This window comes from Aspergillus brasiliensis (genome assembly GCF_001889945.1).
Source record: "Aspergillus brasiliensis CBS 101740 unplaced genomic scaffold ASPBRscaffold_2, whole genome shotgun sequence".
In the NCBI taxonomy this organism is placed as follows: domain Eukaryota; kingdom Fungi; phylum Ascomycota; class Eurotiomycetes; order Eurotiales; family Aspergillaceae; genus Aspergillus; species Aspergillus brasiliensis.
The window spans coordinates 3,799,432-3,823,300 of NW_027137443.1; the positions used below are offsets into that span (position 1 = coordinate 3,799,432).

At 47.8% G+C, this 23,869-nt stretch overlaps 13 protein-coding genes across 13 annotated transcripts; 7 read left to right on the plus strand and 6 right to left on the minus strand.

The window, feature by feature from the left end:
• Positions 1 to 42: 42 nt before the first annotated feature.
• On the minus strand, positions 43 to 620 carry ASPBRDRAFT_192848 (uncharacterized protein; the record flags this gene model as incomplete). The annotated part of the gene is made up of 2 exons (XM_067620536.1): positions 43 to 324; positions 393 to 620. The coding sequence occupies 2 exons, from the start codon at positions 618 to 620 to the stop codon at positions 43 to 45; spliced, it is 510 nt and encodes a 169-aa protein (XP_067483982.1).
• Positions 621 to 1,042: 422 nt separating this feature from the next.
• On the plus strand, positions 1,043 to 2,030 carry ASPBRDRAFT_39199 (uncharacterized protein). The gene is made up of 2 exons (XM_067624097.1): positions 1,043 to 1,525; positions 1,598 to 2,030. The coding sequence occupies exons 1-2, from the start codon at positions 1,508 to 1,510 to the stop codon at positions 1,769 to 1,771; spliced, it is 192 nt and encodes a 63-aa protein (XP_067483983.1). The 5' UTR covers positions 1,043 to 1,507; the 3' UTR covers positions 1,772 to 2,030.
• Positions 1,134 to 1,679, minus strand: ASPBRDRAFT_417343 (uncharacterized protein). The gene is made up of 2 exons (XM_067624638.1): positions 1,598 to 1,679; positions 1,134 to 1,525 (listed from the first exon to the last, which is right to left on the minus strand). Exon 2 carries the CDS (start codon positions 1,507 to 1,509, stop codon positions 1,219 to 1,221), a length of 291 nt encoding a protein of 96 aa, XP_067483984.1. The 5' UTR covers positions 1,510 to 1,525; positions 1,598 to 1,679; the 3' UTR covers positions 1,134 to 1,218.
• Positions 1,656 to 2,545, plus strand: ASPBRDRAFT_417382 (uncharacterized protein). The gene is made up of 2 exons (XM_067624639.1): positions 1,656 to 2,111; positions 2,196 to 2,545. The coding sequence occupies exons 1-2, from the start codon at positions 1,778 to 1,780 to the stop codon at positions 2,264 to 2,266; spliced, it is 405 nt and encodes a 134-aa protein (XP_067483985.1). The 5' UTR covers positions 1,656 to 1,777; the 3' UTR covers positions 2,267 to 2,545.
• Positions 2,377 to 5,124, plus strand: ASPBRDRAFT_39200 (Zn(II)2Cys6 transcription factor). The gene is made up of 8 exons (XM_067624098.1): positions 2,377 to 2,817; positions 2,894 to 3,087; positions 3,177 to 3,369; positions 3,439 to 3,795; positions 3,907 to 3,967; positions 4,030 to 4,126; positions 4,177 to 4,783; positions 4,879 to 5,124. The coding sequence occupies exons 1-8, from the start codon at positions 2,715 to 2,717 to the stop codon at positions 4,947 to 4,949; spliced, it is 1,683 nt and encodes a 560-aa protein (XP_067483986.1). The 5' UTR covers positions 2,377 to 2,714; the 3' UTR covers positions 4,950 to 5,124.
• Positions 5,006 to 5,903, minus strand: ASPBRDRAFT_39205 (uncharacterized protein). Its single transcript, XM_067624099.1, has one exon. It carries the CDS (start codon positions 5,871 to 5,873, stop codon positions 5,112 to 5,114), a length of 762 nt encoding a protein of 253 aa, XP_067483987.1. The 5' UTR covers positions 5,874 to 5,903; the 3' UTR covers positions 5,006 to 5,111.
• An 804-nt stretch (positions 5,904 to 6,707) lies between these two features.
• On the minus strand, positions 6,708 to 8,077 carry ASPBRDRAFT_62829 (uncharacterized protein; the record flags this gene model as incomplete). Its single annotated transcript, XM_067628392.1, has 5 exons — positions 6,708 to 7,086; positions 7,204 to 7,511; positions 7,581 to 7,674; positions 7,742 to 7,936; positions 7,995 to 8,077. The coding sequence occupies 5 exons, from the start codon at positions 8,075 to 8,077 to the stop codon at positions 6,813 to 6,815; spliced, it is 954 nt and encodes a 317-aa protein (XP_067483988.1). The 3' UTR covers positions 6,708 to 6,812.
• A 1,444-nt stretch (positions 8,078 to 9,521) lies between these two features.
• On the minus strand, positions 9,522 to 12,202 carry ASPBRDRAFT_204291 (Zn(II)2Cys6 transcription factor; the record flags this gene model as incomplete). Its single annotated transcript, XM_067621704.1, has 6 exons — positions 9,522 to 10,096; positions 10,149 to 10,420; positions 10,498 to 10,728; positions 10,784 to 11,723; positions 11,783 to 12,082; positions 12,157 to 12,202. Coding segments are annotated over 6 exons (2,239 nt in total), but the record flags the coding sequence as incomplete, so codon positions are not given.
• A 1,882-nt stretch (positions 12,203 to 14,084) lies between these two features.
• On the plus strand, positions 14,085 to 15,003 carry ASPBRDRAFT_665469 (uncharacterized protein; the record flags this gene model as incomplete). Its single annotated transcript, XM_067628729.1, has 1 exon — positions 14,085 to 15,003. The coding sequence occupies exon 1, from the start codon at positions 14,161 to 14,163 to the stop codon at positions 15,001 to 15,003; it is 843 nt and encodes a 280-aa protein (XP_067483990.1). The 5' UTR covers positions 14,085 to 14,160.
• Positions 15,004 to 15,369: 366 nt separating this feature from the next.
• Positions 15,370 to 16,267, minus strand: ASPBRDRAFT_665471 (uncharacterized protein; the record flags this gene model as incomplete). The annotated part of the gene is made up of 4 exons (XM_067628730.1): positions 15,370 to 15,589; positions 15,639 to 16,003; positions 16,035 to 16,059; positions 16,131 to 16,267. The coding sequence occupies 4 exons, from the start codon at positions 16,265 to 16,267 to the stop codon at positions 15,370 to 15,372; spliced, it is 747 nt and encodes a 248-aa protein (XP_067483991.1).
• A 2,165-nt stretch (positions 16,268 to 18,432) lies between these two features.
• On the plus strand, positions 18,433 to 19,159 carry ASPBRDRAFT_417418 (uncharacterized protein). Its single transcript, XM_067624640.1, has one exon. It carries the CDS (start codon positions 18,602 to 18,604, stop codon positions 19,001 to 19,003), a length of 402 nt encoding a protein of 133 aa, XP_067483992.1. The 5' UTR covers positions 18,433 to 18,601; the 3' UTR covers positions 19,004 to 19,159.
• A 1,194-nt stretch (positions 19,160 to 20,353) lies between these two features.
• On the plus strand, positions 20,354 to 20,960 carry ASPBRDRAFT_417424 (uncharacterized protein). Its single transcript, XM_067624641.1, has 3 exons — positions 20,354 to 20,633; positions 20,715 to 20,859; positions 20,931 to 20,960. Exons 1-2 carry the CDS (start codon positions 20,493 to 20,495, stop codon positions 20,835 to 20,837), a joined length of 264 nt encoding a protein of 87 aa, XP_067483993.1. The 5' UTR covers positions 20,354 to 20,492; the 3' UTR covers positions 20,838 to 20,859; positions 20,931 to 20,960.
• A 729-nt stretch (positions 20,961 to 21,689) lies between these two features.
• On the plus strand, positions 21,690 to 22,799 carry ASPBRDRAFT_417430 (uncharacterized protein). The gene is made up of 2 exons (XM_067624642.1): positions 21,690 to 21,812; positions 21,864 to 22,799. The coding sequence occupies exons 1-2, from the start codon at positions 21,761 to 21,763 to the stop codon at positions 22,712 to 22,714; spliced, it is 903 nt and encodes a 300-aa protein (XP_067483994.1). The 5' UTR covers positions 21,690 to 21,760; the 3' UTR covers positions 22,715 to 22,799.
• The last annotated feature ends 1,070 nt before the right edge of the window (positions 22,800 to 23,869 follow it).

The following is a 23,869-nucleotide window of genomic DNA, read 5'->3' on the forward strand; positions in this document are numbered from 1 at the left end:
ATGCTGTTATATGACACTGCTACGAACAAAGCAGAATATAGCTCAATATGGGATTATTTCAATGAGATATCCATCTGGGTCTTCCACAAAAGGGACAGCCACGGTGGCTTCCCACAACGGCCTGTCAAATCCCTTGTCGGGCATATCGCAACCCAAAAACGTAGACACCACCTCTGAACCCTGAGTCACGCCAGCTTCTTTGAGTATTCTAACATTGTGACTTCTGATAGAATCCATGGCCTTTGCCATGTCCGGGACGCCGATTGCCAGCTTGACGCATCGAAAATCCGAATAGTGACTTGAGTCCGCCATGCCTTTGTGGGACTTTTGGAGGCAGGGTCAGCCACAGTCTTGCCAGAAGCCGATGAGAATCTCCAAGGAAGTACCCTTACCTTTGGGCAAACCAGTTCTAGCACACCTTCCCTTGCGAAGAGTGGCGTTTGTGGGTTTGCTGCATCAGGATAACCGAGGAAAACAACTGTGGTCGTGTCCAATTCCATGCGGCCTAATTCCTTCATACCGAAAGCACCCGTGTAGAACGCAACGGATCTGTTGATATCCGTAACACGAAGGCCGACATGCGTCAGTCTAAATCCCCTGGTTGGGTCCTTTGATGCCATAGTGTTTAGGTGTTGAGAGTGACTTAGTATTTTTCTTCAAGGGTAGAATGCCACTTTTTCAGAAGTTCGGCGTGCTCTTCCTATAAACTCTCTCTCGGAACCCGATAGTCCCGGAACCCGTTCTCTCTTTTCTTGCTAACAGCGTAATCCGGTAGACCCGGATCCGACGCCGAGAGTTACCGAGCTGGAAGGGGTTGGTAAAATACTACTGTAACCATCTTAAAGGCCTATAGTACTAAGCGTTCGCCCTATTCTCCAGTATAATAGTCTTTTGATGTTAAATAGTGCCGACAATGGCATTAGTTGGCGGAGTAAGGAGCGATAGCCATCGATACGTGGCAGATGCCATGCATTTAGTAAATGAAGGGATATGTGCTTTAGTAGCTGCAGTGCAACTAGGCATTCAGCTTAAAAGAAAACCCGTATAAACTAAATCGCAAGTTGTCCCAATCTATGATATATATATCCACTTCAATACATTCGATAACGAAAAGCTCACCACCTCTTAATCAACAACAACCCTCTCGCTAACCCGCACACAAACACCATCGCCTTCCTTAATTGACATAATCCCTAACACCGGCTTCCCATCCTTCGCCTAAGGAACACGCTTATCTACCAACCCGACATCAAAGCGGCGCAACAACGACGTAACAAACAACATAACAAACCGTTTCCGCACATACCTGCCAGGACACATGGTAGTCCCGCCGCCAAACGGCCTCCAGTTATCGCTCCGTGTCAAACTTCGACCGCCCTTGGGGCTGAATCGTTCCGGGCGGAACTCGTATCCCCATGGACCACCGCACGAATGGTGGGTGAGATTATCGCAGTCTGGTTGGCGTCGGTGCATCAGTTGGCAATGGTATGCTTGACGTGTCCGGAGCATGTTCCTTTGCTTTGACCTGTTCATATCTCAGCGACAAGGTGTTCCACGAAAGGTTTGCCGACTAACTCAGCTCTCGCTAGCGACGTACGCGATCGAGGATTTATGCTTGCATGAGGAGTACGTCCACCCGCTTCAGGAGGGTGTCAACCGTGTTGCGCCTAAAGGCTCCTACTCTCACCTAGGCGCGACGCCACTGCTGGATAGCTTTTTGCGCGGATCCATTCGCTGTACTAACTCTGGTGCCAGCACGTGGAGGCTTTGAGCCGCGATGTCACTCCAGCGCCGGAGACTCAGGATTCAGTGGTGTCGCATGCTAACAGTCCACTTGATAGTCACCGCGTGCCACAAAGCTTTGACACCATTCACGTTCTCTGATGGGCTGCGAGTGGACCGGGGAGACTGGGTCTGCATTCCGCAACGAGCAACGATGCTCGATCCGCCTCGCTATAGGCACATACAACAAGTCGACAGGTTCCGATTCGTGAGAGCCAACAAATCCTTGGCGATGGGCGATGGCTCTGTTGATGTGCCGGAGGTAGCACCTTTGCCGCTCACAGACGTTCACGTAAATTGGCCATATGGGCTCTGGGGATTACAGCCTGGTGGGTACTACCCCTCTTTGCCCTGATTGCGCCTGGCATGAACACACCGAGACTAAAATCTGACACACATGAATCCACCACCAGTCCTGGCAGGTTCTACGCAACTACGGAGTACAGTGTCGAAGATGATGATGGTGTGCATCCTCCAGGGATAGGAGTATTGACTAGCGGACCCTCGAGCTCTCCGGTGGCGTACGTGGCGGTCGAGTGTTGTCCCTCGCACGGGGACGGTGGTGGTGTTCCAAACTTCCAACCATGACAGATGGAGCCCTCCAGTTGAAAGAAAGAAACAAACGGCAGTCGCCGGCAGCGCAAAGCAAGCATCTAGTCCAGAGGGGGTAACCGACTACGGACCCTAGCGCGTCCATTTATTCACGAATCCACGCCTCAGCTGATTGTTATATGCTACGTAGATTACTTTTCACCATTCGCTTCTGTCTTCCTGCCCTGTACGTTGCAAGCCTGACTGATATGATATTTCGCTTCAACGATCAATTTCCGGCTTATTCAGACTACCGGCTTGGGATCCTGCCAAGCCTCACGCTAATTGGCCAGCTTTGGAACTCTGTGACGCGGTGTTTATGCACGTGATTGGATAGGTCAATGGGCGGTTACTCGAACTGGCGATCACCATCACGATGGAGCACTTCTCAACTAAATCAACAACCAACAACCCTCTGGCAGGGAATTAACAGAGAGGACGATAGTAAGTTATCCCAATACCAACAACTTACTATGAACGTCATCGAAATGGAATGACTAAGTCGCGGATTCTCGGCCAGAGACGGAAATGTCCGCCAATAGTGACAGCCACGTAAGACTGGCCAAACAAGCGTGCGTCCAGTGTTCTACGCAAAAGCGAAAGTGTAGCCGTCAACTACCTCAATGTGATCGCTGCGTGACAAAGGACAGGCACTGCGAGTACCCCTCGGAGACGTTTGAGGGTAATTTCGGTTTGGCAACGCGTGGCTCCCATGTGCGTCTGTTACTACCAGTCGCTTGGAGCATCTTGAACCGTTCCATAGAACAAGAAGCTACAGAACCATACTAATTTCGATCTACCAGGGTGCTTCCCAGGATCCATCATCAGCACTCTTCTTCCTTGATACATGGCTGTTCCGCAAGCGTGGTCTCTCAATGCCCATTCGTCAAGTCCGAATACCCTCGGAATTGAGGGTTGCTATCAACTCGGGGCCTGGTAGCATCAGCCACCACTTAGATCGATATTTTACGCTGATTCATCCACTTTTTCCAATTCGTACGCGTGCCACTACTCCAACCATTGCGTGTGGATCCTAACTATTTGCTTACGGATTGTACGGACTAGTATCCAAAATAAGGACTTACCGGCTAGGTCTCCACGAGTCATCACTCGAAGCGGAGGACGTAGATCCTGCTCTTATTTTACTTATGTTGGTCATTCGTCTCCTTTCTATCACGGCTTCTCAGGGTCTTTCGGGAACCGGAGAACTGTACGCTCAAGTGAAACGCTGCTATTCGTCCGTCGAATCTCTGGGAATCATAACTCCACAAGTCTTACAGGCAGCCCTACTTATCGCATACTGGGAAGTCGGAAGCGGCGTGTATCCTGCGGCATATATATCTACCGGTCTCTGTAGCAGACTAGGGCACGCTCTTGGGATTCATCGTCGACGAAAGGCGCCACAAATGTTCCCAGAATCAGGTCAGCGGATGATCCTAGATCCAAGACAATGCTGAGCTTTTCTATTGCACTTTTAAGACATGACATCAGTGACGTCCAGCTCTGTTGGAATTGTTCTAACACCCGATATAGGGTCCTGGGTGGAAGTCGAGGAGCTCCGTCGTGTCTGGTGGGGAGTCATAATTCTCGACAGGTGAGTAACCATTCAGCCTATCTTAAAGGTGATGTCATATGTCTCTTATTGTAGGACCATAGATACGTTACAACTGGCATGGTCGATCGACCCTTCTCGTGTGATGACGCTCATCCTGAGGATATGCTACCCACGACGGAGAGTTCGTGGGATCAAGGGGTACAAACATCATCAATTACTGGTCTAGTTCTACAATCTGACAGTACCAGGAACCGAGCGTGAGCCCCTCAGTTGCTGTTTCAGGAGATGCATCGCACGCAATATCATCGTTCGCACGGCTATGTCAAGCCTCTGACCTTCTTTCTCGGGTTCTTCGTCATATCAATGAACAGCCATCCGATATGCAGTTTTGGTACAAGGAAGGCATCCGTCTTCACTATCTTCTGCATTCATTTGCCATGGGATTGACTCCAACGAGCTCGCAAGGTGATACTGATAGCATTCTGATTAGTGACAGATCTCTACACCCAGCGGTCGGTGTCGTGTATAGTGCCCAGATGCTTCTTTATGATATGCACACCTGCTCAGATTTTGACCACTTGACCGGTGTCGGCATTCCGGAGCAGCTCGAAATGCAGAAAATTGCATTGGCAGGCGTTAGAATAGTGTGTACTGCTGTCTCTAGCTTTGCACGTGGAATAAGGGCCGCGGAAGTCGGAGATGCCAGTATAAGCCCACTAGTCATCAATTGTCTATACGAGGCTGCCAAGTACTACTTTTGGTACTACCGCGAGACGAGTAAACCTGAACTGCTGCATGAGGTGTCTGAGATTATCCTGGCTCTGCAAGCCATCGCCGGTACATGGGATATTGCAGGTACGGTAGCCCTTTTTTATTCATGAATCAGACATTCGTTATCCTTTGAATGATATTTCAGCACATCGTCACGCATGAGGCTGAAGTAGCAGCAGATAGGTACCTCTCGATTCTCAATGGTGATGAATTCCGCCCTCATTTCATGCCAGGGAATTCAGTTCATTGATATCTGTGGTATCACGAAAACGTGGGTTATGCAGAATGCTAGAGTAGGAAAATGCGAACGCTGAAATTGGAGCAAATACTCGAAAATACGACTCCTATGGAGACCTTCAAGATCATTCAGTGATTCTGTACATAACAATGCTAATACCATACTACTACATGATTACCAGCCAAATTCGGCGTGCTTTCCCTCATCGTCGACAATCTTCAGAAATAAATCTTTATTATCCCCCTCAACAGCAGCACGCGCGATTACCTTCCCACCTTCGTCGGCATCCTTGTGACCCTGATATCCTCCAAACGCCGTACGACAGTATCCTGGCTCGACCAGAACAGTGGAGATATTTTCCTCCCGTAATGCGATCATATCAACAGCCGAGATCATGTTCGTAGCAGACTTGCTACTGCGGTACACGGGAAACTTGTAGTTCCACGCATTGTAGGGAGAGCTCTCCGTCAGAGCGACGCCGAACATTCCAAGTCCGCTGGTGACTGTCACAATCCGGCGCTGAGAGTATGGTGATTTGCGGATGAGTGGAAGAAATGTCTGATTCATAACGGCCACACCAAAGACGTTGGTTTCAAAGACAGCCCGGAAGTCTTCACGGAGGGTAGCATTGGGTTTGGGGGAGCGGTTAATACCCGCATTGTTGACCAGCACATCGAGATGGCCGAATTTCTCTTCAACCACTTTGGCTGCGGCGAAGATAGTCTCGTCGCTACACAAGTCGATAACGACCGCCGTCAAGTCTGCAGGGTCTGCACCAGTCTCAGAAGCGATGACCTTGACGGCCTCGTCGGCCTTTGACTGAGAGCGAGCGGCGACGACAAGATGATATTTATTGGTTCGAGCCAGGACTTTGAGAGCTTCATGGCCTAGACCCTGGTTGCCGCCAGTGACGAGAATAACGAGTTTGGAATCCATGATGGGATATTGTGATGCCTGTCGTTTTCTGGGAAGTTGATGTTCTTTGTCAGATTGATATACGTACGTGGTCGGCAGACAGTACCCAGTATCGGATTTAAGCTCCCGGTTTTAAGCTCCGGGATTTAGCTAAGGCCGGCTGCCCGGATCTCGGATGCCCACAGCCACTGCAGGGATTCAAGTATCAACCCTGATCTTCGAAGCGACATTGGTGACTACGTACACATATGGTCATGAGGTTTTGAATGCCAACGCAACAGCAACCGTATTTCATGTCTGCAATAATAGGCGCTCTACCACCTCGCGTCTCGACAGTGCCCGATTTCCCAACGTTCCCAACGGGCGATTCCCGGTTGCAAAAAAAGAAAAAGTAAAGGAAAAAAAAAAAAAAGACACAAATATTTCTAGTACACTTTGCTAATTCTTATATGACTGGGTCTCTCCTTGTCACAGCCTGTTAGAAAAATTTATATACTGTAGTATACAAGCTTTGTTCCTAGATATTATATATATAATCTGTCTTACTAATTACTCAGTGGTTCCTGTTCAAAAGAATAAATATATATTTATTATAAATAAGGCTGGCTTATCCTCTTTCGCATCTTGCTACAAACTGGTTTTCCATCAATCAGCATTATAGGTGATCTTTACTTGACTTTTGCTTTAAATGAATTATTGGGACGAAAATATCGAGTGCGGAGGCAAAGTCCAATACATTCGGCAGGCGACGATATTGACCTACGGCAGATGAACTAGTGTTACGATCCAACTTGTATCTGAATATCATGAAGTGTGCCTTTTACTCATCTCGATTGATACCGTTCACAAAGAAAAGTCCAATCTGAATCATATACTTCAATTTATATAATAACCATCATCCATCAGCCTGACAGACCATTTAGACACCAATTGGCTGAAAGCAACGATCATTCAAGCAGACTACAAATCGCCCCTTTCCTGAAACATCTCGAAAGTCCACTTCCACAGTCTCTCTGCCAACTCATCATCTTGAGCCATCTGGCTCGGTTTTCCAATTTTAGCATATGGAACGATGTAAGCACCAGATTCAGTGAAGTTCGCGTCTGCAATCGCAAATAGCGATGATAATGCCCCTTTGGCCTTGTGATCTAGGATCCCAGTGCATTTCATGATTGGGGTCATGATGCGTAAAACAGCGGCTGGTGCCATGCCGGTAGCCTGTTTGTTGAGATTTCTGTCGAAGGTATCAGCTACCTGTCCATCCTCGTCTTTATATATAGCCCTCCATGTTTACCTGTGTATAAAGCAACAGCGAACGGAAACAAAGAAAGGAATGACAGTAACGACTCACGTGTCAATATGCCCTGGATGGACCGCAGCTACTATTATACCCGACGGTTTCTTCCCGTTCGGCCCATACATGGCGTTCAACTGCCTCGTATGGAGTATATTTGCCAGCTTTGAATGTCCGTATCTGACCATTGCAGACTCAGATTCCAAGTTTGGATCCCCCAGCCGGATTCCTTCCTTCACCCTGAATCTCTCGTGGCCATCCGATGTGACATTTACGATACGCGCGGTCCCTGGCTGTGGCAAAGCTGTTGATTGCAGTAGTGGCAGGAGATGATAGGTGAAGAGCCAGTGCGAGAGGTAGTTTGTCTGTATAAATCAACAATCATTAGTTGGCAACCAAACCAGAGCATGTGTATATGATAACGCTGGGAATACCTGAAACTGGATTTCGTACCCATCTTTCGTTCGTGAAAATGGCACGCCCATAATACCAGCATTATTGATGAGTCCATGTAGAGCAGTCTCTTTACTATAGGAAGTGGGTATGTTTGTCACTTCCACACGTCATATCCTGGGTTAATGGTAGGAAGACAAACCTTCTCAACTCCCGAGCTGCCTCGACAACAGACTTAAAATCTGTAAGGTCGAGTTTCAAGAAAATGATATCAGCCCGTGGATTTCCAAGCTCTCGTTTGAGATCTGTAATAGCAGTCTCAGCTTTCTCTGCGCTCCTCGCACCCATATAAACCCTTGCCCCACGGCTAGCTAGACCAGCAACAGTCGTTTTTCCTCTGCTAAGTTGTTAACTAACTCTTCGCAATACCCAATCAGCAGCGATGGAGTACGAACATGCCGGCATTCCCGCCTGTGACGACGTAGAGTTTGCCGGATAGGTCTGGCAATGCATCCACAGAAAAGGTATTGTTAGGCATGGCTTGCTCTATATATGAGATCAATATTAGGTACGATGAGCAAACTTTAATCAATTGAGTTGAAAAAGAAGAAAGTATATCGCATGTATGCCCTGGTTTTGCTGGAAACCTAGGTGCCCAAGACCCATTGCTCTGTATTTATATCTGTTTTTGCAAGGTTCCGACCGGAAATGATGCTCGAATCTGTACCATGACCATTATCATACGGTCGGTCCAGTTCCCGCAATTTAACTATGGTGTCGGATCAAATCCACCGTTGTCCGCTAGCGTCCGCTAGCGCCCGCAAATATGTCTATACTACATAGCAATATCTCGACAAAGCAACACGTGAATGGTCCGCGTCATAATCCTTCCAAATTATTTGGGTTAACCTTAGATACTACGGAGGCGTGTAAGATTGCGAATATAGTTCTCAGCAAGAAGTCTGAGGAAGCCGCTCTGCCGCCTGACCACACCGCATACAAATTTATATATATTTACAAACCACGAACGATGTTGTGGCTCGATCAGAAGTTGATTATTATTGTCCTACATGGTTCTATTAATCCTGAAGTTCTTCCGTCAGGTACATGCGGCAGTGGTATGTGAGGGTAGAACTATCCTGAAACAGAATAATAAAATCGTTGATTTAGTAGAACTATATATTAATACTATATTATCAGTTATAGTAACATACCGTGGTAGTGATAGTGATCGTGAATAATAATAATAATAATAGATAACTAGCAGAGCTATATATGAAATATTTATCTTATTCAATATAATTCTCCAAAATATAATTATATTATTATTTTAATAATCTAATCGTATACCAAGACCACTGGGGATTAATATCGCGTTTGGGATGACGGCCAGAAAAAAAGCGATATAAAAAAAATTAGTAGATAGTGGAAGAAATTAGAATAAGTTATACTCACCATTTAATATTAAAACTATTTGGAGCATCACGCTCTTCGGTCCCTAGATTAGGGAAACCCGAAGGGTAGATGGATAGTACCTGAGAAAACTGGCTAATAAAGTAAGGTCCCAAGTACGCAAGCATGGCATTATCTGACAGTATAGGCTTGAGGGTGAAGCTAGACATACATCCACTAAAGAAAGATGGCAAAAACAGATGGGAAAAAGCTGATTCAGCTGAACGGCCAGTTAGAGCTGATGGAAGAGGGGGCAAGGGGGCACGGCTGGGTGCCTCTCTAGAACTTCTAGAGATGGAAGGGCCGGGAAACAAGGGTGTAGTAGTGAATTTCCGATGAGAAAAAAGCGCCTGAGGAGGAAGGAGGGCCGCGATAGGGATGCGATGGGATGAGTGCAAAATCTGGGAGGAGCATTGAGGGGGGAAAGAAAGGAGAAAGGGAGGACCAGAGTGTAGGAGGTTCTTGTATATTTACAGGAGGTGTAGGAGGTGGTGACAGTACAGTATATTAGATGAACAAGATGAGAGTGGCACAATTAGTTAACTGCAATGAGACATTCACAGGTCCCTATATTACTCCACAGGTCACTATAAGTGGCCACGCCAGTCGGTAAACTGTGTCAGTGCTTCTATCTTTTATGTAGGTTCCAAAATCTCTATGGGAACTCAGGGAAATGCATTCCGAGATCCATGCCTTGGTTCATCATATCCCATGCCGGTTGCACCGCTTCAAAACTTCCATCCGAAGGGGCGCTATCCATAAAGCCTGCGGGAAACAGTAGCCAGTCTAACGTGTCCGAGTTCTCTAAAAAAGGATTATCTTGAATCTCGATGGCGTGACTGCCGGCTCTTTCATTGATCACTTGCGTATTGGATGATGCTTTGTTTTGCTCCGCGTTATTATCATTCCCCTGTTGAGCCGCCACCTTATGAGCCTTTATTGAGTGGCCATTATGCGTAGAAGACAAAGTGGTGAGAAGGAGGCCCCATCTTGAACTTAGATGAGCATCATCTGGCGAGCATGTCTGGAAGGCGTCACCGACCCGCGCAATTAATGACAAAGATGACTCGTGACGTGTCGAGGCGGCCACATCCAAATGATCAGTCTAAAGGGCGTTAGTAGTGGACCGGTAGGAGGGTCGGATGTCGTGTATTTACCTTGAGTAGAAACAGTGTGGCTGTTAAGACCCGAAAGTAGGTGCGTATGGGAATGAACTTCAGGCTTCCATCTGGAAGGAGATCTTGCAGAACATGCTCTAGGATGGACCTTGCACCGTCAATTATCTCCGTCACACAATCCTCATTACTTCGACGTAGCCGTGTATTTCCATTACGTTTGCTCTCAACGATAGCCTGGGCGGCTAGGCTATTGAAATATACCCGCATAAAATTGAAGTCAATGGCAAGCATTATGCGCATGTGTCGAGTTACTAAGATGGGTTAGCAATGTGACTTATTTTCTACCACCCTTCCACTTACTTATCATAAGAGAGTTTGGGGTGCTTACCCTTGGCTTTGGCAAACTCCTCTTGCCACTCTTGAAGGCTTGTCTGAAATGTATATAACAGGCCAATGTAGAGACCATTCTGGATGATGTGCTTGGTGTGCTGCCGAGACTTGAAGAGGAGCTCATTACCCTTCCTCATCAGAGTTGCAAGCCCGGTCCACATCCTAGTGGTATCATCCATCATAAGCTCCGGGCCTTCGGGTAGATTATATGGGGCGATATATTTCCAGCCTAATTCATCGAATCAGTCTCATCCCTAGCGGCCTGCCGCAGCTTTCAGACCTACCTAGCCTTCCCGACATTTGAGTAGAAGATATCCATAAGTATTGTCGGATTCGATATGCTCGTTTCTTAAATTCCGGGTTCTCCCAACTTCGATTGGTCGTTTCGCGGGCTCCCAAGGTCGTATCATCACAGTCATCAAACAGTCCTAGCTCAAAGGCCAGTGTGTAGGCCATCCCGAGAAGGGACCAGCAGAAACGATCAGAACGCCAGGACCATTCAAGCCAAAATACCGGGTTCTTATCTGTGAAGGAGTTGCTGCTCAACATCGGCTTGTTTGTCAAGATATGAGCTCCATCTCCTCCGACGGGGAAATGAAGTGACCGCGGGTGCCATTCTGTCAGGATAAGCAGAGCTTCAGATGTCCCCAAGGTCCGGAGACCGTTTGATTTGTTTTGCAACGTCGCGCTGGAACAGGAATCCTGCGCCCAGAATATTCGCATTATCATTGTTTGCAAGGCATCCCAGAGGCGATCATGGATGATATAGCGCCGAGACACGTGGCCTGAGCCTGGCAGATCCGAGTAACGAGAGGCGAGCATTAGCATCGTGAGAGCGAGGATCGGATTGTCTTCGATGAGCTCTTGATGTTTCTTCGGGGGCCTGAAGTCAACCGACAATATTGGAGTAAATGGCTCGAGATGTTCATAGAAAAACTCGATGTAGAAGAGAGCTTCCTCCGCTGAGAATAGACCGTCGCGGATGAAACGTACATGTGACCAAGCTTCGAGTGCTTGCTCCCTCCCGACCGAGAGATCAGGGACATTAGGAGATGTTGATTGGTTTTGATCTGCGCTGGGCTTGCCGTCACGTTGTAATCTGGGGCTGTGTACATCTCTGACTGTACTAGTAGTTCCAGCTCGGTAAAGTAGTTTCAGCGCGTCTTCCTCTGTATACGCCACATCGTGCACCAGGTCCTCTGAAGATCTGGCTCGGATAGCCGGCTGTCACCTTCATTAGCATATTCACATCTGGGGCAGTCGGTTAGGAAGGCCCAGCTTACCGAGTCAGTGCGATGGTCATCCTGTGTGCTATCATTCTGGGTCGAGTCTTCACCCTGGGGTCGGGCAGTGTCACTATCGTGCCTTGGAGGAGCTGAGTCGGGCGAGCCCGCGGTATGCTTTCGCCTCTTGTTTCGGAGGAGGAAAGAGTGCGAATCTGCATCTGGCAATACTCTCTTCCTCGTGGCTGTAAAAATACACTCTTTCCCTTCGCGCCTACACCGTGCACAGGGTGGGTCCGCTGGACTGTCGACAGAGCCCAGGTTGCACTTGACCTTCTTCAAGCGGCAAGGCTCACAAGCCTTTTGCACCGTTGTTTAGCGGTTAGCGCAAGAATAGGGCTTTATGGCATTCAGCCTTTGACGTTTTGACGCACCTGATACACTCTGGCATGTTTTACCGGTGCTCGTGGTGCATCCATGTTGGAGCTTTCTTTTGATGGAGAGTGGGATGTCGGGAAGCCGGATATCATCGGATCGCGCAACATTTTATCTTCCAGGCTCTGGGGAAGCCCTTATCGCGTGGGCGGGCCAAGAACCAATCACCACGGGCCCAATATCAGCACTTTACACTCATTCGTTTAACATATCGTGGCAAGTTTCAAAGCACTGGACAGCCTCTGGGGCACTTGCCAAAACCTGCCACATTATGCGTCTGCCCTGACCCTATTTTCCCTTCCATGCAGGAAAAACCCCCTTATTCAAGGTCACTAATCTTCGTTGATCAATCGCTACTTGCGCATCTATGCATGTTCACCGCGTGTTGGAGGAGGAGCCTTGATCCAGTTATACACATAAATCACCGAAACTTCGCAGTCTGCATAGGACATGTTCGCGCCACATATATATCTGTATGCGGTCGAACATGATTTAACACTCTTTGGCTACGTTACAATCTGACAATTGCTTGTAATATCCAGTGATATCTAAACCTATTCCTTTCGATTAGACTTCAAGGATATATTTTTATGCTCATCCAATCATTGCATCTGTTGCCACAAATGTTTCAATTCATCCATGTCATCACTCAATTACGCCTCACCTTTTGTATTTCTCTTGTTGCAGGGCCACAGCGTGCGACAGCGCGCGTCATCAGCACGTATAGAAAGGCTAATCGGGAAACAGATTAGCATGTTTGAAAGGAGGGTTCGAATAAGGATCTGCGTGTGTGCAGGTGGTGGAACTTACTACGAACCAAGTAGTGGTAATTAAAGATAGTTCAGGACAAGGAAGGCTGCTTGGTTTTATTCGTAGAAGGGGGTTTCGGATTTGGTCGGCAATGATCGGATGTTTAGTCTAATGTCAGCCTCACCCGTTCCCAGATAGTATAGATGGTGAACATTATCAGCCGCGGCCCCGGCGTACCAAAGGCATTTGCTATTGTGTGCCTATTGAGAGGCCATTGTTAAGGGGTTATTCCCAGAGACAACAGCCTCTGCTGATTGCCAGAGACAGCACTTCAGCTTTGTGTGTGCGCTAATCACTCGAAGTACTTGCAGCTCCTAAAAATCGGATATCATCGGATGCTCGGGACATCTGCGTCTCAATGCACCAATTGGGTGCTGAAACCAAATTAGGTTCGATTAGTTCAATCATAGAGATCGATAGCCACATTAAAAACTTGCTAATGTACATCTATCGCAAATCTTCCGATATGCCCGGTTCACAGATGTCGAGGGGGGAAATGTTTCGCATAATGCGATGACCGATTATGGTTGCCGAGACGTGTAGCTCGCGACTGGCGGGTGTACCTCGTACTAAGGGGGCATAATACAGTGTGAGCAATAACTAAACACACCCACCCAAAGAATTGTACATATGGTATATATTTTCTCAGAAAAAGCCTCCGTAGAAACAAAACTTCTAATCACTTCTACAAGGCCCAGCTTTCATTCAATTGACAGGATGCAACCATTAGAAGACGTGTGCGTGTTATTACCGTAGCCTCGACTATGATGAGATCATCATGGCGGGGAGGTTATCGTAAGGACTATTCCGAGAGCTGTAGTAAGATCCATTTTAAGATAGCGCCGATCACCACATAACTTACATAGGATCTTGTACATAGCGAATCTCGCAGCCTGACAGCCCTACTTTCCGTAGGCGCTCGGCAAGAGTATCGTTGCTATGTTTTATCCAAGAAATGCGTAAATCAATGACTCAATTAATTGATAGCGAGCTAAAGCTAGGGGAAACACCCGGATAGCATCGGTCCAGGATCATCAACGACGAACTCCGACTGTGGAGCACTACAAATAGTCGCCCATCATCCTCATCTGAGAAAGGTATTGAAAGCCTTATCATATTCATTCACTGATAATCCATCGCATAACAGAATACAATCCCTCTATTCCCCACCTCGCCGAAAAACCACACTCAAAATGGCTCCCGTCGTCGACTATAACAAGATTCCATTGAAGACCCCTGAGGAGGTCGCGAAACTCCGCAAGGCAGGATGGATCTGTGCCCGAATCCTGGAGGACATCTCCCCGCACGTTCAGCCAGGCGTGACCAAATCCCAGCTGAACGACAAGCTGCACGATCTCATCGTGAACAAGTACGAAGCCGAGGTTGACCGCGAGGACTTGACTGGCTACGACTCCAGCAGCTTCGCCAGTGTCTCCTTCTCACACAATGATATTGCCTTCAACGGCGAAGCCTCTGACGAGCCACTAAAGAGGGGTGACGTCTTCGGCATTGACGTCTCCATCAAGAAGGACGGATGGTGCGGTGACACCTCCCGTCAGTGGATCATCGGCGACGACACATCCGCCCAGTCTCGTCTTCTCGTCGCTGTCGCATACCAAGCCATGTGTCTGGGCATCAAACTCGTCAAGCCCGGCGCCAAGGTGCAGGATATTGCAGTGACAGTGCAGAAATACGTTGAGTCCTTCGGCTTCTCCATGTTGAAGGTTGACAGTGGAACTGGGCACTCGATCGGTCGGGTTCACGCCGATGGCTGGCACCTTCCTTTCTACCACGACCCACGAAATGAGGGCCGTGTACTTACCGAGGGCATGGTTATTACCATTGAGCCTTTCTTGTGTGCGGGTAAGGGCGATGGTATTCGTCTGGACAACGTGACTAAGACTGCCGCTACTGCTGACAAGTCTATTGCTTGCTACTGGGAGCATGTGGTTGCTATCACCAAGGATGGTTGCGAGATTCTGGATTTGCGCGAGGGTGAAGATACCACCTTCTACGGCAGTGTGCCTGAGGTCTAAATCGAGGCAGGTTGATTGATGCTGTTGAGATTTTAAGATCATCATCAATGTATTCAAGCTTCTACTTCACCCCCTGTCAATAGAATAGAATTATTGTGTTTTTCAAGCTTCATATAATACAACCGTATGATTGTAAGCAGACCTTGTTAAATATATGATGCTAACGACCAATGGGAGCCTGTACTTCTTTCCCCAAATTTCATCCTCCACATCACCCAGGCCGGCTGAGGTTATGCGGCAAAACACTGTTCTTAAGTGATGAGTAACAATGAAGTGAGATATAGGATGGCGTTTCACGTGGTCTGGATTGATTGTACAGGGTTTGATTTCGTACAAAATCCATAACAAATGCCACCAGTCAGACTTTCAGGCCATAGATCTAGGAAAATATTTCCTGTTGAACGCATCCACCACTGCCCGTGCCTCCTCTACCACCTCAACGCAGCCAGGAACATCTGAGTGGCAACAGAGCGAAATGGGGTGGCTTCCTATAGGCAGTTCCACTGCCGTGCCATCAACTGCGGTGACTGATGAAGTTTCAATCTGCTCTGTGACATGTCGGGGCACTTTACTGTTTGTCCAGGCACTATACCACCAATTAGGATAGAAATGGAAACCAGGTGATCAGAATAAACTCACCCCTTCTTTCTCTCAATAACGAGCGATCCGAGTTGTACTTAACGTCATCATAGACCTCAGCCATGAAGGGACTTCCAAGGTCAAGCGCAGCCTTCTCCATGTTGGTTCCGGGAAGACCAAACACGGCGACACCGGCGGGGATACCGCGCATGAGAGCAGTCGCAACCTCGTAATCGCGGCACATCATGCCGTAAAGCATATCGTGGGGCTTGACGTGGTGAAGGGGAACGTCTTCACGAGTGACGAAACCCTGAAGAGCGCCAATCTGGTAGATTCTGTTTGCGGTGTGCTCCGAGGGGGTAAGCTTCAGCTCTCGGCGACCAAATCCTTGAAGATCTGGGAGACCGACGTGGGCGCCGACCTTAAACGTTGAACCTTTTGCAGCTATGAACGGTTCCGATCATGATCAGGGGGTCACTGTACAGAAAAGGCAGTATTAAGATTCAAGTGTATCAAGTATCTAGCAAATATCGAGAGGAGCAACTTACGAAGCATGGAAACCGCATGCAACATTGGCATGGTCAATAAGAGGTAAGAGCTCAATATCGGGACCACAGGCCCAGTTTCCGTATCCCTCAGCTAGGTCGACATTAATGTGCACTTTCTGACCGACTGGACCACCCATTTTGGACTGTGATAAGTGTACCGAGTGTAGAGATTGCTCGGTATAGCTTGTATGTTTCTACACGGAATCAACTAAGACCCAACCATATGAAGTGCCAGATACACGCAAAATAGACAGCCCTTCGTAATAACGGGAAATTCAGATGATTCTGACTTTAAATCCAAGTGGATTGATGAAAGCAAATACAGCCGACGTCAGTTCCAGCCTTCTCTTTCCGAGATTTTGGGGTCAGTCGATGGGGGCCAGACGAAATCCCAGCTTGCCTCCCGATAAGACGATAAGCCAATACACTTCTCATGTTGATTTTCATTGTGAAAGGCGCCGAAAAAAGTGACAAATTTGAGATTAATCATTTGCATCAGTGACTTGTGGGTCTCTCATGTGCTTTATTGCCATTTTTGGTAAATGGAGAGTCTATGCATGAACTGGGGACGCTTCAGAATTCAGCCCGGTATGAAGATTATTTACTTAGCTTAGGCATTTGATGACCGGCGGGGTTTGAATTCTGTCTCCAAGTCCTTGATTATATACGAAGGCATAGAAATAATCGGTCGATAAAACTTAGGGGATAACCCTGGAGATAAATGGCGGCTCTGCGAACTAGTTATTAAAGATATTACTCGTTTCCCTTGCGAATTGACCTCAAAAGACGTGTTCTTCAAGGTAGGGTTCAGCATCATGCCTCAAGGAACACGGTAACTATAAGTCCTGCAGTTGCTGGACTCATATGTCATTGAGCTCATGGCAAAGTGCTTCGCCAATTTAACTGCAACGGATGTTTTACTCCAATTCACTGAGGTACAGTATCCCATATTCGAATACCTTCGATTGTTCCGGCGCGTCTAAGAGATCTATTCTGTGCACGAGGAAAGGTTTGTCATTCCAATGTTTCACTTCTGCAATGAGAGATTTATCATTGAATACCCCGGTACCCCAAAATCTCTCTGGGGGTAAAACAAGGCCACAGGGATGTTGCCATAGCTCCATTGGTTCCTCCAGTATTAGACTTCTAACCAGTGTTTAAATTTTATACTGGTAAAAATCTAGCTAAAATTATTTTAAATATTTTATAAAAATATAAATTTATTTATTAGCTATTAGGTGCGACTACTAATAATATTAATAATAATATTATTATATATAATACAACCAGACATTCATTTTCCCGCACTCTATTCCCCGCGCCTCTTGAAAAACCCCCCCCCAACGCTGTTGAGTCTTTTTTTCACTCGATTGTCTACTGAGTGCTCCTTTCAAAAAGGGATGGAGGAAACAATGGCCGAATTACTATGTCAAGTTGAACAACAAAGGCTGCGAGAAGCGGCAGAGCGCCGCGAGGTCCAGGGCTCCACGGCTCTCCCCCAAGCCCCCACGCAGCGAAGACCGAATCACTGGCCGGTGATGACTGTTCTGAAGCCTGGACGAAACTGTTTCGTCAACGGGGTCCCTTGAATACTCGGTTCTCTTGCCCGGGGTGTCTTGATATATGTGCACTGCTTACGTAATCCACCAATGCTTGGTCATCCATGGTGTATCCTAAATATGTAAGTGCATCATGTCTCATTTTAGCCGGGGGCTGTTTAGCAAGCCCCATTGCCAACGCCAAGACAGTGCTCGAACCTTTCTGGTCAAGCTTCCGGCCATAAGGGACTGCCTTCCCCGGGGCGGAAACTCCTTAAAAGAGCATAGTCCCGGAAGATATATGGCACGGAAAGACTTCCCACCAATAAGGCCGAGAGCACGAGCTGTAACGAAGGCCCACAAATACAAGCAACATTGTGATTCGGAGAACTCTGCTGCGAGCTTAGCTATCTCGTATCGGATTGTGGCCGCCGATTATGTCAGAACGCAGCTTTACACGGGAGCGAGATAGAAATCGTTGACCGATCTTCTGGAATCTTTTGGCCGGGTTAATCACTTGCGGCACTTGCCATGGCGCATGAACACCGTATGGTTTCCAGTGGCTCTGAAGTAAGTCATACTGTATACGCAACTGCCACTGCTACCTCTTGTCTCCCTCCACCAGCGCAAGCTCTTAGTCGTTTCCAGAGCGCTGCTAAAGGAGTGAGAAAATTTATTCTGCTAGCCACCATTGAGGCGTCGTATAGTTCAGCTGTGAAAACTTTGTTCGAACGCCACACGGCGGCCTGGACATAATGGGCAATTCGTAGAAGTTTCTAGTATCTCACGACGCCGATCCAGCCTTATGGACGCTATGTAAGGTTACTTTCAGTGCCAATATCAACCACGCCCCCTCAAACCGCACCTTCAGCCTCTCCGAGATGAGACCCTTCGGCGCCCGCTTCAGGTCTGAGCTCTGGACCTGCCGGTCCAATGTCTCCTTCTCTACCCTTGACCCCGTTCTCTACGTCAACCGGCGTCTGCAGGGGTCTCCGGGGACCACGGACTACATCCGCTTCGTGCTTAACAAGGCCCCACTCCCGCTGTGCGCTCTGGTCGGCTGCAAGGATGCAGTCAACGGGGTTTGCCCTGTCGAGGACTTTCTTGCCGATGTGCCCACCCTCAAGGAGAATGGTCAGTACCAGAAGGCCTGCTTTGGTGATTAGCCGACCGGATATCAGGATGGGGACGGTGTTCCTGCTTCTTAAAGAGGTTTGTCTGTTCGTTCCTCGGGGTTCCCACGGTGAGTTTCCTGGCTGGATCAAGTTATGCCCGCGATGCAGGCTCCTCCGCGAAGAGATAACAGCCAGGGACGGTCCGCGGCAGCCTGCCTGATTTCATTTTCTGTATAACACATGTACAATCTATGGATTGACTTATTGTCCATACACCTCCTTCGCTACGCCTGTGCTTTTCGAGGCCAAGGATGACCCCAAATGCTAATTACGTCCAGACGCACCCGACCGACTTATCTGACACCAGAGAATTTCCTGGCTTCAGGTTATTATACTGGTCAGGGCAAACAGGACATAGTAAGTCGGGCGCGGGGAAAGACGAAAATGAGCGCATTGTCACTAGAGCCAGGTAGGAAGCTCGTGATTAGGGTACTGGAGAAGAACGATCACGGTTCGACTTCGACCGGAAATTCAAGAGGATAAAGGGCGCGTAATATAGATGGATTGCGACAGATATGACGCAATAAGTGAATCTTTCCCAAAGCTTTTAGTCGGAGAGATGAGGGAGGGCCATGTATAGAGTCGAGTCGTCGCTTTGCTTGATAATAAGATACGGTCGTTTTCGAAACTGCCTCCAAGCAACGAAAACATGAAAATCATTGCTTTATCCCACTACTAAGATCTTAGCATGAGTTGTTCATTGAGCCACCAGTACTAAAATAAGGGGCTCCCGACGGTTCCTTCGTATGAGATCTGCAGGACACAACCATATACTCAGGCTCTATAATTTATCTTACGACCCAAGCGCTTACGCAAAATCTACAGCTTTCTACGGTTTCAAGAGAGATTCCTATCGCCTATCGGTTTTATCCACTGTACTACGCACTATCAAGTCTAGAAACCTGAACTACATAGGATCTGGGAATAGTAGGGAATTTCGCTCGCAATTCTGGAGGATTATTGGCCCGATGTTGAACAACAATGCAAAAGCCGCTATGTGCGCTAAAATCGATACGGTTCAGCTTGTTTATGCGGGCGTTCTCTAAAGTGACGTGCGAGGTTATTCTGCCGCGACGTCTGTGCAGCTGGGAGCTCTCTGTGTATGTGGCGAGGGGTGTCCTGTTTAGCTCGAACTAGCGAGGGACACCAAATTGTTTGCTAGCAGACTCCGTACTTGTTCTTGAATATTCAGGACCCAGTGCCTTCTTATAACCTGCCAGTGCTCGCTGATACATCCACTTTGCCATTTTAGCTTGCCCTCATTAAGATGCACCCCTTCTCCCAACCTCTAGTATTGAGACCCAAAAAGAAGAAGAGCTCTGAAACAGTACAGCTGGCTCGGAGGACATAAAGATGCAAATCAAGATGCGCTCGCGCTAAGATGCCCAAGGGAGAGAACGGTGGGGCGGGCTAAACTAGCTGCAGACGCCGGCTAGCCGCAAATAACTAAAAAGACCACGCATGTAAGGCGATTTGCTCCGAAAAGGAGGCCGGACTCGAGGTCGTTTGAACTCGCAGTCGGCGATGCCTAGTGTACTTGCCAGCGGAGCGAGCTAGCCTACACCAAGAGATGTGTAGCTAGGAGTGGGTCAGCTGCTATCTATCTGCAGATTCAGGTCCCATCGTTTATCCAGGTTTTCCCGGTGGAAATGGATATAAGTTCTTCTCATAAGGAATACCGACGATGCTGTCAAACTAGCGGTAAAAAAAAATATACGCCGAAATCAATTTCCGATCCAGAGCCTGGTTATGTGACGATTATCGGTGCGCATGGGTCCGCGTTTTCGAAGGTAGATCTTTTGCCCTTACCACATGCGCCCTTGGCATCTGCCAAAGTATATTCAAACCCGGCATGTTGACACGTCGAGCAGGAACTCTACGAGCCCATCTGGGAACAATTATACATAAACCTCAAAGCCAGCGGGGTGCGCATCCGCTCGATATGGATCGCGGACACGGCGAACCAGGGGGTGAGCGGAGCGCGCGCGCAGTGAGAAGGCCTCGCAATCAAAACAGGTACATAAGTTCAGTAAATCTTATTAAGGCTTATGGTAATGTCAAGTGACTGACTTTAAAGGATCGATCAGGGCCCATTGAGCTACATAGCTACTCTACGCTATGTTATCAGTGGTAAAGAATTCGCAAATCAGTTTAGTCACAGGGGAGCATTATAGAATTATAGAAGATTGACTTCCGTCGTGTGCACTGCACAACCCATTTGCCAACCCCGAATATACGAGAATTGCTTCATGGCTGATTTGCTGGGTATCTGAGTCAAGCCAATCTATAATTGTTTTGAGTTTGCTTAATGAAATGATGCTCTCTGAGGAATCTGTACCGCTAGTCTTGCTGCCTTACCGCAGCCATCGTATACTTTTCCTGATTAGAGTAGGAATGCTTGGACGGGCGTGCATCTCAGCCGCAATGACCAACAAGTGCAAATGAGTCTGCGCCACGATGCGATCAAGCCAAGCTGCGCCGTGAAGACCCACTTCAAAAAAGCCCGAATGTTTTCAAGCTAAATCACTAGTCACCCACGCAGCTGGGACTCGAACTTTCACCGGAGAATTCCGAAAGCCAGGGACCCCCTTCCGACTCATGCGTGGCTGGCGGTCACGGTGAGCATTCAGCTGATAAACCCAGTGCCAATCACCCAGCGTGCGAGTAAGTCAGCGCCAGATGTGGCTGAATATGAAGCTGATGGGTCCGTATCAATGCGTAGCGATGCTTTACAGCCTGGTTGACGCTGATTGAGTAGTTTGTTCCCATCTCCACATCGCGAATTATACTGGCTGAAGAAAGTTATAAAGAACGGAGTGTACACCGGCTCTGTAGAATTAACTAAGCAGGCGCGATATCCTTTTCCTTGACCAGACCTCAATCCCTAAGCGACTCCAACCAAATTGAGCAAAGGACGATGCCTTCACCTATCCAAGGGAAGAGCACATTTCGTATTCTTATGCTTCATGGTACCTCTGAACTATACTATGCTGTTCATAAATCATCTCTAACGTCCCCAGGCTACGCCCAGTCAAGCGACCGCTTCCGCGTAAAAGCCCGCCTCTTGACCGAAGAAATATCCAGCCACCTCCTTCCACAGATTCTCCCTTCCTATCCCGACGGCCTTGAATTCATATTCGCCGATGCTCCCTTTGTACTTAGTGTCGACGACGGCAACTCTGATACCTCCGCTCTCGAGAGCCGAGCATGGTGGTTGAACCTCGACGATGTGAACCGCTATATCGGGCTACAAGACACCCTTGTTGAACTATCGGAGGCTCTTCATGGTCAACCTATACATTCAGCGGTCGGATTCTCACAAGGCGGGGCGCTAACTGCCATGATTGCCGGACTGTGTGATGCCTCAACCGATAGTACGAGAAAGGAGATGCTACGGGCTCAGGGAATTCCCGTTGATACATTCCTCACAAACCTACCCGGCCAGGAACCGTTGAAGTTTGTTGTATGCATCTCCGGGTTCCGGGGGACAATGAAGTACTACAGCGGGTTCTATGCGCCGATGCTGACGACGCCGTCCATGCATATTATTGCAGCGCTGGATACAATGGTTGCGGATGTTCAGAGTCAAGATTTAATTTCTGTGTTTGAGAAGCCCCAGGTGGTTTATCATCGTGGTGGGCATTATATTCCTAGGGATCGAAGATTGTTGGGGAGAGTGGGGGAGTTTGTGACATTGGCATACGATCAGAACCAGCGTTCAGAAGAAGACCAGATGCAAAGCACAATAGTCAAGACTATGGTGCCAAGCAAAAAGTCAAGACCTGTCAGTCTGAGGACAGGGAAGCTAATCATGCGAAGGCGGATGACGAGCATTTGTACATTTGGTACACACGCACCGCTGTTTCGATGAACACCCTACAATCCCTCTTTCCAGATTTTACTATTTAGTTACTTAGACGATAGTTACGACTCACAACCATAATAGGCGATTCGCATCACTACACTGCAGCAAGTATTTAGAGCAATGGATCGCCGGTAGTTCTCCCGAGAGCATTGGCAGCATATCAAGGCATCCAGCCCGTCCGCATCCTCCGTGGAGGTCTCGCAGACTTGCGGTCAAAAGTTGATAACTCTGAATGCCCGGTTTCCGAGATTAGCTGAGCTGGAAAGGTGGCGACTATGTATATGGCTGAAGTGTGAAGTCCTCCGCTGTATAATACGAGAATGTCTTTCATACAAAGTCTGCAGCGACGGGACCGCCGCGCAGGGGCGAGAATACTATGGGATGTAACAGTGACAGTACAGATCTCGAACCCACCCGCCATAGAACATCAGTTATATCCTCTGAAAAAAAAAATCAAAATACCATGCTGCTTGCAGAGTATATTTATTAATGCCTATTAGGTTTAATTATCTGATAAACTTGAGAATTTTCGTGATATTCCTCGGTAAGAATAAAAGTTCTACCTTGTTGAACGATCTTAGAAGATGTGGACACTCGAACCAGATGCTAGAAATATGGCAGCGTAAGAGGGCTCTTGCCTATTGGTGTTGATGAATAGTTTGGAGTGTAACTTATTGAAATCTAACTCATCCAGTTTTATATATATTCTGTCAAAATTGACATCAAAGCCCGACTGGGCATCTTTTAATGTCAAATAGAGTCAGAGCACGCGTTCGAGTCACTTGTAGGTAAGATCATTGCCTCATGGATTCTAATTCGTTTTGTGACTAAAATTTAATGATGATTTGGATGATCAGACAATCCTAGTTGAGCAGACAATCCGACGAAGGACCATATAAACCCACACGATGCTATACGTAAACCATCTTCATATATGGTCTATTCGAGAGCGACAGCCTCGACTTTCGGCATTTTTCCGGACATCATCCCGTGTGGGCGTTACTGTGGCTTGACCAGACCCACTTGGACGCACCCGAGTATTCGGTCAAGTGAATGGCGAAGCTGAACTTGGTAAACTTGTTACCCTGCTAGGGTAAAAACTGCGTGGATCAATTGACGGACGGTAAAGGTTTCAGGACTGCGAGAGAGATGTTTGATCGG